Below are 17,043 nucleotides of genomic sequence, written 5' to 3'. Positions count from 1 at the left end.
TCACTTGCCTCCTTCTTTGGTAATGAATAGACGAATAACATCAAGATGACTCATTCTAAAACTCAAAGTAAATACTTGCAGCTTGCAAGCTTAAGCCCCAAAGTTCTTCCAGCACAATTACAAAGTGATGATTAAATGCTGAAAAGGTGCTGCTCTTATGTAACACAGATGGCACCTTTTATAGACGTAACCGCCAATGCATCATCGCTTGAACTTCATCCATATCCATCCACTGAGAAACACCAGGCCTGTGAAAAAGATGACTGATGATCCATTTGCTTGTCAAGTCGGTGAAGATTTGGAGGAAGGATTTAATGGTCAGAAGGTCCTGCTCCTCGTTTTAAGGCTGTCATGGTTAGTCAAACACCTGGCATAAATACAGATTCATTCATTCAGCTCAATGCGTACGCCAAAAAACCCATTATATCTATTTATTTCCAGCCATATGCATCTGCATGCCTGCCTACTTAATAATAAGCCGCTAATTGCAAACACGTCACATTACTGTAAGCACACAGCAACTGTTGTGACATAAGAGCCACAACATTGATTAGAGCCATGTGTTCAGGCTGTGCAGGTCCTTGCAAACCTTGTCATAAATGTATGAATTCAATGGTGCACAGGGAGAAAAAATACCTCCTGCAGAGCATCAAACTTTCTTTGATATTGTTATATAATTTACCATGATTTTTTAAATAAAATACAATAAAATGAAATAAAAGTAATTTGCAGTTATTTGTCTTCAAAAATCAAATACGCCGACACATGTGAGGAATGTGTGAAATGTAAACAGCTCTCAAGGCAAGCCTGAACCAAAGTGGTCCTGTAAAATTACTATTTCCTCTGTGGACTGTAAATCCAGGGTACAGACATTCTTGAGCAGACTGGAGGGAGTTGTTCCCATATTAGGAGCACGTTACCTGATATCTGGCACAAATCATGCCCCGGGAGAGTTAAATGCCATCAGTCCTGGCAGGTTAAGATCCAGACTCACACCACCTTTCTTTAAAAACTCCCTAAGACTAGAGAATCAATTCAGGTCATTAGTTCATGTAATGAATATAAAAAAATGATCAAACTGGAAAAAATGGAGATCATTGAACAAGAACATGAAGGTGACCTGGATTTTAAAACCCATCTCAGAAACTTAATATCACACCGGCAGCGGTGGCATGGTGGTTAGCTCTGTCGCCTCACTGTTGCCTGGGTATGAATCCACCATCTTCCAGGTTGGGCCTTGGTAGGCTCCAGCACCCCCACAACCCTCAATGGGATAAGCAGAAGAGAATGGATGGATAGTATCACACTGGATTAAAGGCTGAGGAGGCTTTAACTAAGGCTCAGTATAAAATCCAACCCTTTAATCTATCCCAGATTTAGGTTTAGGACACGAAATAATTAATGTGCTCTTCAAACCTTTAAATTATAATTGCTTAAAATAGAGTAGTCTCCTTGTAAGAGGCTGTGTACGTCTACAAGCTGTAAGCAGTATGAGTAAAGAGTGATTCCTGTACTCTAAGTTATTTTTAATAACTTCCAGAGGCAAGAAAACTAAAACATTGTATATTTTTCTACTATCTTGCATCCCTGACTCTAGAGTTGGGAATGCAAACTGCATAATTTTTTTAATGTGGATTATTAAATCTACCCAGTTTGAAGCTAAATTTTATTCCTCTCTAAAATATCTGAAATCACATTGCATGTCAGCTCAGACTACCTGCCATACTTCTAACGCCATTAATATTATAAACCGATTATTACATTGTAAGAAACTCCCTTCTCTGATTCATTCAACTCAAATGAAATCACCTCTGGCACTAATCTCATTTCATGTTTCTCAGGATGGGCTGATCTCAAGAGTTCACAGCTTCATTCTTTTAAAACCCAGACATCCAAAATAAATAAATGAACAGTAAAGGAGGACGCCATTACAGTGAGGGCTTTAATCAAAAGCACAGGCTTCCGTTTATTGACCATTGCACGCAAATGAACAGGTGAGAGTATATTTACACAGATGTAAACAGTCAGTACCTGCAACACAGACAGAAGAGATCACAATGTCTCTCTCTCTTGCACATATACCCACACATTCAAATCCACATCCACATGCAGGCAGTGACACACACACACACAGACACACACAGAGAGTTTGCGGTACAAAGATAGAGTGGACTGTCTGAGAACACGGAGCACAGCAGGCTTCTTTGGTCAGCTACTTCAGACAAGATTTCCAATGATCAAAGCATATCACAGGTCACCATTCAGAGAGCGGAGACAGAACACGTACTGGCAGAGCAGTAGGAAAACACCAAAACCTCCTTTACTTTTTGCAGATTTCACATCTTTTAATGTCTCAAAGAACAGTGGCACACAATATTCCTTGTATATTTTTTACTTTTCACATTGGGTTCCCACCACGCCAAAGAGTCCATCACAGCAGAGGATAAATGAATCATGCCTGTGCAGAAGTCATGGCAACAGCATTCAAGCAGCAACTTACACACAAAGTACCTGAATGGCCAAGCGATAAGATGGAGCAATGTGGGAATATTCCTTCATAAAGTAGCACATAAAACAACTTAAGATGAATTCACTGACATGAATTTGCAAATCCCACAACCTTTCAGTGTAAGTAATATAAATGCAACTAAGATAAAACAAGAACAGAAAAAAACCCAGAATAAAACAGCGCAACATTTGTAATAAGTGCAAATCATTCATTTTTCTTCACTGTGTTCCTTTTTCAGAAAAAAATATTCAGAAACACACATACAAAAAAGAAAACAAAACAGTGAGATCAACAAATCATATATTAGAAAATGTGGAGTTTAGACATGACTGATAAAAAAAAGAAAAAATAAGAAGTTCCTGCACAGCAGAAGATAACTGTGGAAGGAAAAGCGATATCTAAAATGCCTGCTCTTCCTTGTACCTCCGTATCATCCCAACACATGAACGCTCAGATGAACAAGGGCCTAACAAGCCCTCCCAGTCACCCCTTCCTCTCACTCTTTAACCACATCATCCTCCTCAAAGATCCATTTTGCATACGCCCAGTTTTTTCTCTTTGGGTCACTAAGAGGCCAAAACAACAATGAAAAAAAAGAAAAGAAAAAACGCCATGATTGCTTCAAGTCACCAAATGTTGTCTAGCTTCAGTCTGCATCAACACAGTGTTGCCACGGTGACGTGCTATCAACACTTCCTGTTAAACTCACATTAACAGCTGCTGTACTCTGCACTCAAAGGAGCTGACGAAACCTTCCGTTCTTCTTGTCCACGCAGTGAAATAGTCCCAACAGCGAACACTGACACAAGGCTACGAAGTCAAATGTAACACATGCAGCCAGGACTACCGTTTGATACACTGTATGTTTCTCTTTATGTGCCTCTGTGTTCATGCTCAACCATTAGACATCAAAAACTCTACTGTGTACAGCAGACAGAAACATCCAGCATTTAAACAGCTATTGTTGCTCTGTTCTGGCAGTCTGCAAAATAACAAACTACCACAGTACCAGTGAAAATATCTGCTGACATGTGGACGGACTGATTAATCCCGTGCGCTTGTCTTTTGAAAATAATTTCATACAACACAATCTATAAATTCACAGCTGCAACTGTTGATTGATTAACCGTTCTGCCAGTAAATAAAATAATTGCACCACATTCATTTTAATACCAAATTAATGATCTAAGTCATGCTGTTGAACAAAGGTAATGTTGTCTACAGATTCTGAAAACTTGCGTTACATTTTTAATCAGATGATCAGACAAAACAAAGCAATGAAATAAGTATAAAGGCGTAATTTGTCCCCCAAAAATCTAATAATTATAGTTTTTCTTCTGGCTTGTAGTGACACCTAGACTTTTTGTGGTGTCAGTAGCCCAGATTTAAGGAGGTGTGCCTTCTCTCTAATATAATGAAACTAAACTGCTCAAAACTCGGCAGCACGTCTTTTTCTGGAAATCATGACCAGCTTTAAAAAAAGAAAACTGCATTGTGGACAGTTTCATGTACTTAACTAAAGGAGAAGAGCATTTACCTGTGACTAGTGGCTCGTGCCTGGATGTAGTTTAATTAAAATAGGTCCTAAATTAAACAGCTCACAAGACAGTTTGTAGATTTCATTTCAAGTAATGATGTCAAAAGAAGCATTTCTGTGTTTCTGGATGTTTTGGACACAACAAGACCAGAATTGTGTTTGGTTATATTTGACAGAAGGCAGATATCTTTAATCTTTACTGCCCGTTATTCCAAAAATGGGCAACTCACATCACATTGATCTTCATGAATAGAAGAAATTTAAAAAAAAAACCTAAATCATATTTTTTTCCTGAAACACTCTTTAAGGTCTGTGCAACTCTGATGCGCATTGTTCACTATTCTCATTTTTTACACCAAATAATTTATTAAACAACTGCTGGCAGATGAATGAATTGCTGTTTGCAGCCCTACCAAAAGCAGATAGATAGTTCTCATTAAGCACAATATCAGTTGTACGCTCTTAATACCACTGTAGCGGATAATTTAGTCTCAGATTCATGTGTCGTTCAGGTTCATTCAATGAGAAAATATAGAATAGAAAATGGATATGAAAAATGTGATTCAGCTCACAAACCTCTGTTGCAAAAAGAATACAAAACACTTTAAGGTCATCTGCATTCAGATTTCATAAAATGTAAAAATGCAGGACAGAAATGGCACTAAGCGTTCTCGCCTCATCTCATTTGGATCTCGAAACAACAGCCCTTCGTCCTGCCATGAACGACAACAGCCTCTAAAATAAGGTGTAAAGTCTCCCTCTATGTCACAGTCAAAGGTCATCGGGAGAGATCCACAATGTTCACTGCCTGGTTACACTGCAACGCTGGCATCACATTGTTGCACACTATTTACAAGCGAATAGCACACAGACTGACAGCCCAAACACGCACTAAGTATATTGCTACCTTATGGACAGAGGTCTCTGTTTTATGTTTAGCATTTTTTTGTCTTTTTCTTTTTTCTTGTTTTTTTTTACAATGGAAAAGTGAATGACTGACCATATTGAATCAGCTCTGCTTAACAGAACTAATCCAGTACTGGGCTGCCAAAAACTACAATTCCCAGGCACTTGATTGTAACCAAATTTACAGTAACGTTGTCCACTGGGTCAGCTTGCCTCTGACGCACAGAGAGAAGGCAGCAACATTCAACACAAAAGCCCTCAATCTCCCAAACTAAGAAAACAACGAGCATCCTCAGCATGCATATCAAAGTTATAGTACTCTTGGGATATACTTTACACCGACAAGTTAGCTAGTGGTTGCATTTACACACTGACACATGCTGCTAGATCTCTGTGCAATGCTACAGTAAGGTGACACAGAAATTTAAGGTGAAATGATTTAAAACTGATTTATGAAGAAAAAAAACTGCAAATAAATACGACTATATTACAGTAATGGCAGAAAGGTGTGGAAATAAGCAGAAAGACAATGAGGTAGAGACGATGATTTGCCCCATAGAATATGTGAGAAAATGTGGCAAGAAGGATGGAACAAAAGTGCTAGAGAAAAGGAAAAAATAGCAGAGAGAGGTGATAGAAGGAGACTCAGGTACTGGTCTTTTGCTCAATGGCTCGGGTCAGGGTGCGTCGGACGGTTGTCTCGGTCTGTATTCAAAGACTACTTTCACATCCGCATGCGGTGGTGGGGCTCTGTGAAGGATGGCTCAGAGTCGTCCATGGGCAGCACCAGGCGCGTGCCCCTCATCACCAGCTCGTGATCTCCGTATGCTAACTCTCTGTCCAAGTCATCAGAGGTGGAAGCGCCAGCAAAGGCCAGGCCGCCGCTAGTGTGGGCGCCACTGGCGTCTGTACTGACTGTGATGTCGCCATATGTCAGGCTGATGTCACCGTCTCTCAGGATGAGGTCAGAGTCGTCATCCTTCAGCTGGCATTCATTCTGCGGGAAGAAGAAACACATCGAACAAATTTGGGAAAAAAGGATGTGACTTTAGCACTCCATAGCTATTGAATGAAATTGTGTTCAACCAATACAATTATAATTTTGTCCCATCCTTTGTGTTTCCTTATCCATCCAATGAGACAATGAAAATTGAACCGTTGATTCATGACCGTTTTCCATCTGGTAATACACAAAAAACACAGTTCAGTCAGAAATAGCTCTTGTATAAACCAGCGTCTGACCTCAAAGGCCTGAGGGCTGGTGAGGAAGCGGGCGAGGGGGCCGCAGCAGGGAGGGAGCGTGGCTGTGAGAGGGGGGCCACTGTGAGTCAGGATGGGCTTCAGGTAGCTGGAGGGAGGCTCGAGTCAAGGACATAATGTGCGTGAAATAAGCACTAAAAGACCGCTATTAGACACAAAAAGAAAGCTCCTGGTAGGGTGTGATGAATGCTTAATGAATCCCAGTCCTAAGAAGAAAATGTTCCAAATTAAAGTAATTTCATAAGGTAATTTATTTTAAATGCATAGAACAGTCTGACCTTCATATTACAGAGCCAAAAGATGACCTAACGTGAAGTTAAGTCTGTAAGTGGGGCTCCCTCTGCTGCCCGGTAAGTTGAAGTAAAGTCATTAATGAGTTATCACATATACAAAACTTGAAAATTATTTCTTGATATTAATAACACTAATTAAGCAAAGGATACTTGTGGTCAAAGTTGTACCAAATTCTGAAAAGCCAGGCACTTTCTTGTTTGGTGCTCCTTCTCTCCGAACCTTCACCAACACTTATCTGGACAAAGACAGACAACACTGTTTAGGTGTCTTGGTTTCCTTTACAATTACACATGTTTACAACATTTACAACACATGTTTACAAGTGCCACACTCACAGAGTTATCTTGATCCGAGTCCACTCCCACACTGTTAAAGAAAAAGAAACACGTGTAAATCAGCTGCAGTTGTAAGCTGTCAGAGCAGAACAGTGCTGTGAAGCATGTTTCCCCCGTTTTACAAGTTCCACAGCAGGAAATCTGCTTATTAAAAAAAAACACACAAGACAGAGCAGCACACATTCTTCAAGACGTTCAATAATTTTTCGAATACTTGCCTGACAGGATAACTAGATGAGTTAAACACAGGCATCATGAACTCAAAATATTTATAGACAAGCATCAGACTGGTTTGTGAAATTTCCCCACTGTTAAAACAAATGCTAACTGCAAATCCAGTCTGGACTTTACAGAGGAAATATAGGCATACCGTATGCGCTGGCAGGACAGCATCTGAGTGGTACCACCCCCACAAATCCATACAGTGAAGAACACCACGAGCAGAGTGGTGGAAAACATCATCTGACGAGCATATGTTGCAGTGTCCCTGATGGACAGTGCAAAGGTCATTGCACCTCGCAGGCCTAAAAAGCAGAGCACGGAGAATGTTGTATACAAGATGAGATAATAATCATCTGTGTTGGTTATATTTCACTCTGTTAATAAAGAAAAGTGCTCCTGACATGGCTTTGGCTAACACGGCACATAATAAACATCCTTATCCGTACACCACTAACCTGCAAACATCATCATGTGCTGGAAGTTGGATCTGATCTTGTTGCGTCGTCCCAGATTAAGAAGGAAGGAGAGAGGGTAGATGTTAGCGGCTCTTCCTATGAATAATGCTACCTGGGTAAGAACATGGTTAGGGACAAAAGCAAATGAAGTGTGCTGTCTCCTGCTTATTTACTACTTGGTGGTTAGTTGTAATAAACTTATTTTGTTTCCTTTAGGGAGTGAATCATCTGCCTCAATCTTACCCTATCCCTAGCATTTTCTTCTGTTAACCCAACCCTCTGCATGTCCTCCTTCACTTCATCCATCAACCTCCTCTGAGATCGGTCTATCCTTCTGTCTCAAATCACCCTGGACACTGGTCTCCAGCCACTCCACCCTGCCTACACTCTCTTCTTCACCTGTCTTGTCCACTTTGATGCTATTTAAACTCATCTGCCTGCACTCTCGCTACTCCTTGCATGGTCACCTTTCCATCTGTCTCCCACTGCTGTAGATAATGCTTCAAGCCAAGGATTAACATGGCTTATGTGAACTTGGCAGGGTCATGTAAAAAGATACAAAAGCTCCAACGATGAACATCGGATTGAAGACATGGTTTTGGAACGTGAAAAGGGTCAGTCCCATGTAGGAGAAAATGAAGTTCTCTGCCAGGAAATTTAAAAGTTCAAACAGCTGCAAAAGAAAAGAAACAGCATGCTTTACATGACAGCTGACATCCAAGTATAGATAGATGTATAAAATAAAAGAAAAAGCTACAGTTTCCAATAAATGCTGTTAAACTTGGATTGCATGACTGTGATTGTAATCAAACTTAAAATGCAGCTTTTTTATTCGCTATGTCATAAAGACATAGAAAAGTTTAGATTTTTGTATCTTTACCTGTTCAACAAACCTGTTATGACACTACAATGGCAGATAACTGATAAAGCTATCTGCAGTTTTTGTTTAATTTTGAGTCCCCATTGCCCTACTTCACCATAAAAAAAACAAAAAAACAAGGAAAACGCAACACTTAAAGCATCTAAAAAAATAACTGAATAAGTATTGACCTGCTTGGTTCTGTCCTGAGACTCAGGAGACAGATTGTTGTAGGTGTAATGGGCCTGAGTGATTCCACAGAAGAGTACTGCTACCACACCTGCAGCACACCAAAGAGGGACAGAGACCCACAGAATAAAGATGGGATCAATAAGCACTGATTTCTATATGCTCTGATGCTTCCAGCTGGACACAATTACTCTAAATTACTAATCTTATTTTTTGTTTTTGATATTCTGGTAATTACAGCATGCCATACACCTAGAATGTGTGGATCTGTGTGTGTGTGTGTGTGTGCGTTACCTGTGAAACCACAAGCCTCAGCCAGTAAAAATGTACTCCATGACATGAGAAAGAACAGAGCTGTCTCCAACAGCTGGAAATCTCGCAGCTTGGTAAATTTAGTTACGTGGACACCACAGTCAAAGAATTTAACGACATACTCAGATATTGCTAAATCTATTCATGCTGACCTTTTTACAAATAATTCAATTCTAAGACATTAAAAAAACAACAACAACAACCCCCCAAAAAAGAGAACCGAAACAGTTCTTCTGCTTCCCATTTGAAGTCTGAAACTGATGGCTTCTAATGAGGTAAATGTCAGAATAATGTTATACAATCATCTATTCATTTTAATCAGCTTTTTTTGCATTTATTCTACATTTTCATATAGTATTTCACACAAACTAATTTACTGCATGGTATAACTGAGATACTGATGATAATGTTTCAGTGTTAAGAAGCTAACCATTTTAGAATTTAAAAGATGTAGCTGATTTAAATGGCTAAATTCCTCCAATTCAACATGTCTTGAAGTTCTCCAGAGGCCTGGTAATGAACTAATCATTTGATTTAGGTGTGTTGACCCAGGGTGATATCTAAAACCTGCAGGACACTGGCCCTTGAGGTCTGGAGTTCCCCTACCCTGATGTAAACTATCACAAAAACATTTATGTAGCCCCGCTCAGAATGTAAGCCAGGGTCTTTCATTAAAAATGACATAGATACTGGCCAGCTAACACTAAGGCTTTGGTGTACTTAAATCTTCCCCTTTATGACCTTAATAAAATGGACACGAGGATAGATTTCTTTGGTTAATGGTGACTGTGACCTTATAAATCAAGTGTTTGGCCGTGACACAAAATTCATACGCTAACTGTAGCAAGGGAACAAACAGGATGAAGTGATAAAATATTGATGCTTTATTTCAAAGGACAAAGGTCTGGTCTGGACAAAAAAAAATGGTTGGTACAGGGATATAACCTAAGGTGATATTTTTAGTTTAAAATGCCAAAATAAATTGAAAGAACCTTAATGTCCCTTTTTGTAGTTTGGAACTGAATTTGATTGCACTTTTTTATGTTCTTGGTTTGAATGAAATACACTACTACGAGTTTCTTGTTGTTAATGGCACACGTGTGTATGCTCTTTAAGTGTCTGTTTGCTGTTTAAACACTGCTACAACAACATGTAAATTATCTAAATAAATGATACAACCAAACAAGCGAAAAAAGATATGAGAGCAGTGACGATTCCGGTGGCGACTCCTAGTGCAAATGAGCCACTGAAAACTCCCAGGAAAATCCCAAAAGACTTCAACAGCGCCATAACCTCAAAGGTGTGGCTGTTGTCTCCTTCTGGTTGATATGCTACTATAGAGCTGATATGAACACAAAATACAAACATTTAATGGCAAGTATTTATGCAATGGCAGGGCAAATATTTATATACGTACCACATACAAGTTAATGCCTGCATTTGTCACCACAACACAGGGTAGCGTATCCAGGCCAAAATTCCAACCAATAACAATATATTTAACAACTATAGTAGATCTCTTTGTATAGATCTCTTTTTTTGAAAGCAGCTCAGGTCTGTCTCTGAAGACCTTTGCATCTCTAACTTCAATAAGTTCATAAAGAGGAAAAGAGAGTAATGGAACAAAATAAGTTATCACACTGTATTTGGATAGTTCAGTATTAATACTTGACTAACAACTAAACGCTTTGGTTAAAAGTCTACTGAAATGGTAGACTGTTATAAAAACTACATTTATATTGTATACAGCACATGCAGTTAAGACCGCACTAAGGTAGACAACCAAGGTAATCCAAAACTACTATGAAGTTTTGGATTCATCACTGTCAACTCAATGAAGAGAGTTAACGAGTGACTAATCACACCCAATAAAACAAATTCAAGGTTAAAGAAAATCATTTCTGTTCATTAAGCTTTTTCTTTTCTATCAAACTTTAGTCCAAATAAAGACAAGTAAAGGTACCAATGCCACATTTATTGAGTCTTGAAGATCTCACTTCCTATACTAACTTTGTGTCACTTGTGAGTTGAATATGAACACTGAACCATCCCACTAGAGAGTGAAAGGACAGAGCCATATATATATATATATATATATATATATATATATATATTTATTAACATTATGCTGAGGTAGTTTTGTGATCAAATGTGCTGAACATGGCAAACGTTTATTTCCAAATAACAGATTCAGATCTTTGAATAAATAGCTGTATAATAAATAGCTACTTGAACCAAGTGTCATAGTAAAATAACATTTGTTCACCCTCTCTCTTCACAACCCCCACACTCGCAGAACAAATCACCAGGCATTTTGTCTATAAGCATTCTGGCTTTCTGCCTCTTCCTTGGCCCCCACAGTATCTTCAAAGAAAATAGGAATGTGCTCTTAGCTGACTCATAACATCAAAAACATTTAACTGATAACAGAAAAAAAAGAATAAATAATGCAGTGTTCTGCATCTCTGGTCGAATAGCCAGAGTCTTAAAAACAAATGGCCAGTGATTTGTCATGTTTATCCCAAGGCACTGCAAAAGCACACAATGCCATGCTCTACTTAGTACACCCGTTCAACGGGCTGGTCTGAGTCTCTCTGCAGGGCCGGGCCCCTCCAATCTGCCTGTGCTTTAAATTTACAATTCTGTGGAAATTACAGCAGTTCCATGTGGCGGGGGACAAAAACCAAGTCAAGTGTTAGTTTAACGAACATGCTTCACATTTAACAAGGTGTTATTGGGAGCTGATACCAGGTTAGTAAAAGGTCACAGGTCCATCAACAAAAAAAGAAAAAAAAGAAAAAAAAGGGAGACGACTTACGAGGACAGAACCACGGCCACGGCATCATTAAGCACACTCTCTCCAAACAGTAATGCGTAGAGATCCACATCTACCTGCAGCTCATTAAAGATGGCCAGGACTGTCACTGTGAGGCACAGAGAACATACATCAAAATTCACTTCAAAACACTGCTATACAATGTTGTGCAAAAGTCTTGAGCCACCCTTATCTCTTTACATTTTGCTTGGAAAATGGGTGCAGCATTTTATCAAAACATCTACAAACATACATGGAAATATGGTATATAAGGGAAAAAAACAGATTTTGTACAATTTTAATGAGCTTTAAAGTATGTAATTGGTAAGACCAACTTTACAATTTAAAGCTTGAACTCTCTTAGGCGAAGCTTTCTTGTCTTTTTTTTAAACAGTCTTCAAGAATACTTCTCCAGGTTTCCTGAAGGATATTTAAAGCTCTTCTTTGGATGTTGGCTGATTTTGTTCCATTCTCTGAAAAGATGATGCCACGCTGTCTCAATAATGTTGAGGTTCTGGCTCTGGGGAGGTCAATCCATGATAGTGTTCTATTGTGAGTTTTTCTATCCAAGTATGCTTTTACAACACTGGTGTGCTTGCAATCAATGTTACGCTGAAAAATGAAGTCCTGGCCAATCAGACACTTTCCAGATGATATTGCATGGTGGATCAATATCCGATGGTACTTTTCAATCACTTTTGACAAGATGTCAAACAGTACTGTCTGAAATGCATCTCCAAACCATCACACAGCCTCCGCTTTTAAAGCTCACTCACTGTTGTACCTCTCTCCTGACCTCCTCCATACAGACTGACAATGGCTACAACTTAAAAAAATTCAAATCTGAATTCAGACTTTTTTGGTAATGATTTTCAGTCCAGTTGGCATACCTCAACTTTTATTTCTGTTCCCCTACCATTGCTTATGAGGCTTTGGAGAACAGTGTGTGGATTCCTTGTTAAGTAATGTGGAGACAAAACCGGTTCATTCCTTGGATTACATACATTTTTCACTTTAATTATTCATGGCTCAGTCTCAAGGTGCTGAACAAACATAAAAACATTCAGCTGAAAATGTTTGGGTATAAAGAAAATGAGTAAAAGAAAAGCAGTCAGCTCTAATTAAAAAAAAAAAAACTAACTAAAAAAATCTTTAAAAAAAACTTCAGCACAACTATTTGTCAAGAACATTTTAAAAGATTACTGGAAAATCTGACTCTTTGGGCACAAAATATGAATGCAGGGTGGTTGTGGAAAGGCCTTTGCACAGTACTTTAGTTAATATATGTAACAAAAAGTAGGATACATTATTTTTGGTTTGAGTTAGAAAAGAAAACTTTTAAATCTGAGAAAAATCATATGTACCTGGGTCTGTGGCAGAGACAATGGCCCCAAAAAACAGGCAATCAGTGAAGAAAAAGTCTCCACCCAGCTGGCCCACCTGCTTCATTAGCGTCACACAGCCATACATCAGCAACCTGATGGCAGAAGTGGAAGAGCAGGTGGTCTTGTCCATCATCATAAACAACAATAACTTTAAAGGCATTTAGGGACACCTTAACACTGACATATTCAAACACTGCTCTGCCATAAAGTGTCTGTTTTGTATATACATAGTTGCACAAGGGTTGTAAAATCACAAGGATGAATGGCTTTCATGTTTTTGGTTCTTTTTAATAATAAAATATTTTTTGTAATAATTGCAAATTAATTCTTTTACCCAATAATAAAACAGGAAATGACTGTCCCGAGAAAGGCGTAAGCCAGGATGGATCCCATGTTCCGAAAAAAATGTCTCTGAAAGACAGAAGAGTTACCAGATCAGCAATCAAATGCATACTTACTATAAAATAAATTATTCATCTTGATGAAACCCCTGCGGTCTATAAAGAGACTACAAATGGACTTTTAAAATTTCATAGTCAAAATATGATGTTATTTAATCAAGAGCCAAACACATACTGAAAATATGTATTTAATAAATGTTGACTTTTTATATGATATACTGTACCCTTTTTAAGCTGTAGCCAGCATGGAAGATGATAGGCGGTAGGAGAATATTGAAGAACACTTCAGGGTCAAAGGTCACCTGAGTTATACAAAACACAGAACAAAATTGCCGATCTGCATCAAAAGAAAATTAACAAGTTGTTTTCATTAATATTTCTTTCTATGCTGTTGCATTTATGGATCGACTGAAATATTAATTAATCAAAAATGACACATCTGGGGCATCATGACACAGCTTCCAGGACAATAAACAAAAACCTACTATAAAAGTAACATGGTATGTCACAGAAAGAGGACAGCTTCTAGCCACATACATATACACATACTAAGGCTAATGCCAATTTTAGATGCTAAATCTAGAGCAGTGCTACATTCAAATCAGTATGTGGTTTCAATCTCTGACAATGGATTAGATGTATTCATGTTTGGAAAACAATCCTAAATTGCTGAGCGTGAGATTATGACTTAAAAAAATGAAACTTGTTCAGCAGATTGTTTACTTGTTTGGTGGTTAGAATAGCATCAAGAATACTGCTTGTATGTAATTGTGCAGCTGTTTAACCGACAAAGTACAAAGTGACAAACACACCCCAGCACATGACAACTGTAAAACAACTACTTTTATGGTTTCTTTTACATTCTGTATCACCAATAAAGGCATTCTGCCAGTTATTTTAACAGAGCATTTCATGCCCTGTTTAGTCTTCAAACAGATTTGATCTAGATGTACAGCTATTCTTTTAAATTTGAAATAGCTACTTAATGTTGATAATAAATAATTAGTATTACAGAAAGAGAATCACAAATCATTCAGCTCACAAAAAACTAAAACCACCATTTAATCCCATTACAAATTAACCTGACTATGATTTCTCTCTTGCATTGGTTAGTTATGCTGTATTTAAAATATCAGAAGGGAAACATGTGGGGTAGCTGGTTTTGTCTGATCATCAGTGCTTGCAGATTTAAACATCTGCTATCATTTCAGTGTAAAATAACTGACAATTATGTCTTCGCTGATGATTAAATCATCTGATTGCTCCAGCTCAGGGGTGGGGAATTAATCTTCTCAAGGGGATACAGGAGAAACTGGGACTCTTGTGGAGGGCTGTACCAATAACTTATACAGAGATAAAATTAATACTGAGTTCAATTTACTGGCACTGTCCTCCACAACAGTCCCAGTTTCTCACATAGTCCCTTAGGAAAATAATTACCCATCTCTGTAACACAATTTCTTGTATGTAGACATCACGACTGAGTATACCTTGCGCAGCATCTCATTGTCCTGCACGTCGTTCACTTCATTGGCATTGATCTCCCCTTTCAATGTGTACTCGTAGAACTTGCCGCTTACATTGACCAGCAGAGTGGCAGGGCTGGCATTGACCTGGCAATTCAAGGTGATGTTGCTAACATCCCGAGGAACATGAATGCCATAACGCAAAATCACTCCAACAATTAAGCCTGGGGAAAAATTAATAAAAACGAAAGACAAAAAAAAAAAAAAAACAGTAGAGAGAGAAGAATTGATTAATACAGGATTTTTAATGGTTTATGGCATGTTGCCACAAAAACGGATGGTGAGTGCAGTTTTAGGCTACCTGACACTACAGATGGTCTAAAATGTTTCAGTGGAATTAATTTGTAGAAAAAAAAAATTAAACAAAGGTCTAGTCTGAACATCACAGACGTACCTAACAGCTTTGGATCTCAAATTAAAGTCTTAACACATCCATGTGAAAATAAATTACCCTATCAGATAGTGTACCAGCAAATTAGAATTTCAATTAGTTTAGATTAGATTAGACCATATTGTCTCCAGTGGGAGAAATTTGTCTTGGTCAACGGAGGGGAATATGTCACACAAAATAAACATCACAACATGTCTTTAAATATCTCATGGAGAGAAAATTGAGGAAGGATGACAACCATCTTTCCAGCTATTTTGATCAAATTTTGATTTGTGATCTGATCTTGACTTAAAATGCTCAGATCAAACATCTGTTACTATGGTAGTAATGCATGGTTTGGTAACCATGTAGTAGACAGTAATGTCACAGCTAAAATAATAGCATAATGTTATTATCCATCCTATGGAGCCTTCATAAAAACTAAAAGTGAGTGATTTGTGAATGTTTACACTCTAAAAGCTCTGCACAGCCAAACAGAAATTATTAATTATCTGCTAGATATGGTTCTACGATGATTCTACAATGGCACGACCACTTCCTCTTCTACGGGTTGGAAGAATTCTAACAATACTCCTGAAATTCAATATACAGAAGTGGAAGCAAAGTCCAGTTCCACACTCATGATTGGCACTTGTCCAAATAATCACTTGTGACTTGCACGAAAAAGCAAAAACAAAAACAAAACAAAAACAAGTTATTTAAGAACTAAAATTCAGTAGGATTCATAAGACAGTATTTGTCGAAATTGCTTAGGTGCTCAGATGTAATTTTTAAGACTAAGCAGTGTAAAAGAGGCGTTCACTGTCGTTAAATTACGCTTGCTCAATCACAACACAAACTGGCACAGTCCTGCTGCATAAATCTGTTAAAATTCGCCCAAATGAAGTATGTCATTAACAGGGGCGAACTTATCAAGCGTGGTGTTGACATTCATCTGTTTAAAATCTAACTATTAGGACACAATGAGTGTAACAGCTCGGATGACGTCTCTCTGTCACGATGGACCATCTTACCATAAATCATTGCCAGCCCGGTTTCGTGGAGAAACCTGAACCGCCGATGTTTGAACAACCATATTGTCAGGATGGTGAGGGTGAGGAGCAGGATAAAGATCAGCAGGTCAGCGCTGTCTTGTCTGTGGCTCTCCTCAGCCTTTTTCTCTGTAACGATGTTCTCCATGGCACTGTCCTCCTGAGGTGATGATGCTCGGCAAACACTGATGCAAACAGGCAGGCTTACTAGCACGAGCAGCCACAGCGTCCTTGTTGCCCTCCGGGCACTGCTGACAGTCACTTTAAACACCATTTCGACTTTCGGCGGCCAAATGCTGCAACGTCGCCGAAGGTAAAAATAAACTTGTGCAAATATTATTCATAAACTGAGGGGAGTGGGCAACAGAAAGACGACAGCAAAAGAGAAACCAATTCCGGCCCGGAAGGGAAAAGTAATTTTTCCAGAAAGTGTAATTTTATGTTTCAAATTAAAAGCACACCACCGTACCGTGGGTGGTTAAAATCAACGCCTGTGGAAAAATTTAATGCCGCAAAAAGAATAAACCTTCTAAATAAACAAAAATGTCTATCTGGCAGTTTTCTTGGCAGTTTGCTTCTTATTAGCGATGATAGTTTTCCCCGAAATCTTTTATTA

At 38.5% G+C, this 17,043-nt stretch overlaps 1 protein-coding gene across 1 annotated transcript; it reads right to left on the bottom strand.

Moving 5' to 3' along the window:
* Positions 1-1,936: 1,936 nt before the first annotated feature.
* On the bottom strand, positions 1,937-16,853 carry slc9a6a (solute carrier family 9 member A6a). Its single transcript, XM_003445153.5, has 16 exons — positions 16,410-16,853; positions 14,970-15,169; positions 13,704-13,781; positions 13,413-13,489; positions 13,058-13,170; positions 11,697-11,802; positions 10,079-10,220; positions 8,861-8,966; positions 8,569-8,657; positions 8,078-8,191; positions 7,519-7,630; positions 7,212-7,365; positions 6,842-6,872; positions 6,656-6,741; positions 6,195-6,300; positions 1,937-5,949 (listed from the first exon to the last, which is right to left on the bottom strand). The coding sequence occupies exons 1-16, from the start codon at positions 16,699-16,701 to the stop codon at positions 5,677-5,679; spliced, it is 2,079 nt and encodes a 692-aa protein (XP_003445201.1). The 5' UTR covers positions 16,702-16,853; the 3' UTR covers positions 1,937-5,676.
* Between the last annotated feature and the right edge of the window lie 190 nt (positions 16,854-17,043).

Source organism: Oreochromis niloticus, linkage group LG2, assembly GCF_001858045.2.
Source record: "Oreochromis niloticus isolate F11D_XX linkage group LG2, O_niloticus_UMD_NMBU, whole genome shotgun sequence".
NCBI lineage: Eukaryota > Metazoa > Chordata > Actinopteri > Cichliformes > Cichlidae > Oreochromis > Oreochromis niloticus.
The sequence above is the reverse complement of the archived record's forward strand: the minus strand, read 5'-3'. Positions and strand labels throughout refer to the sequence as shown.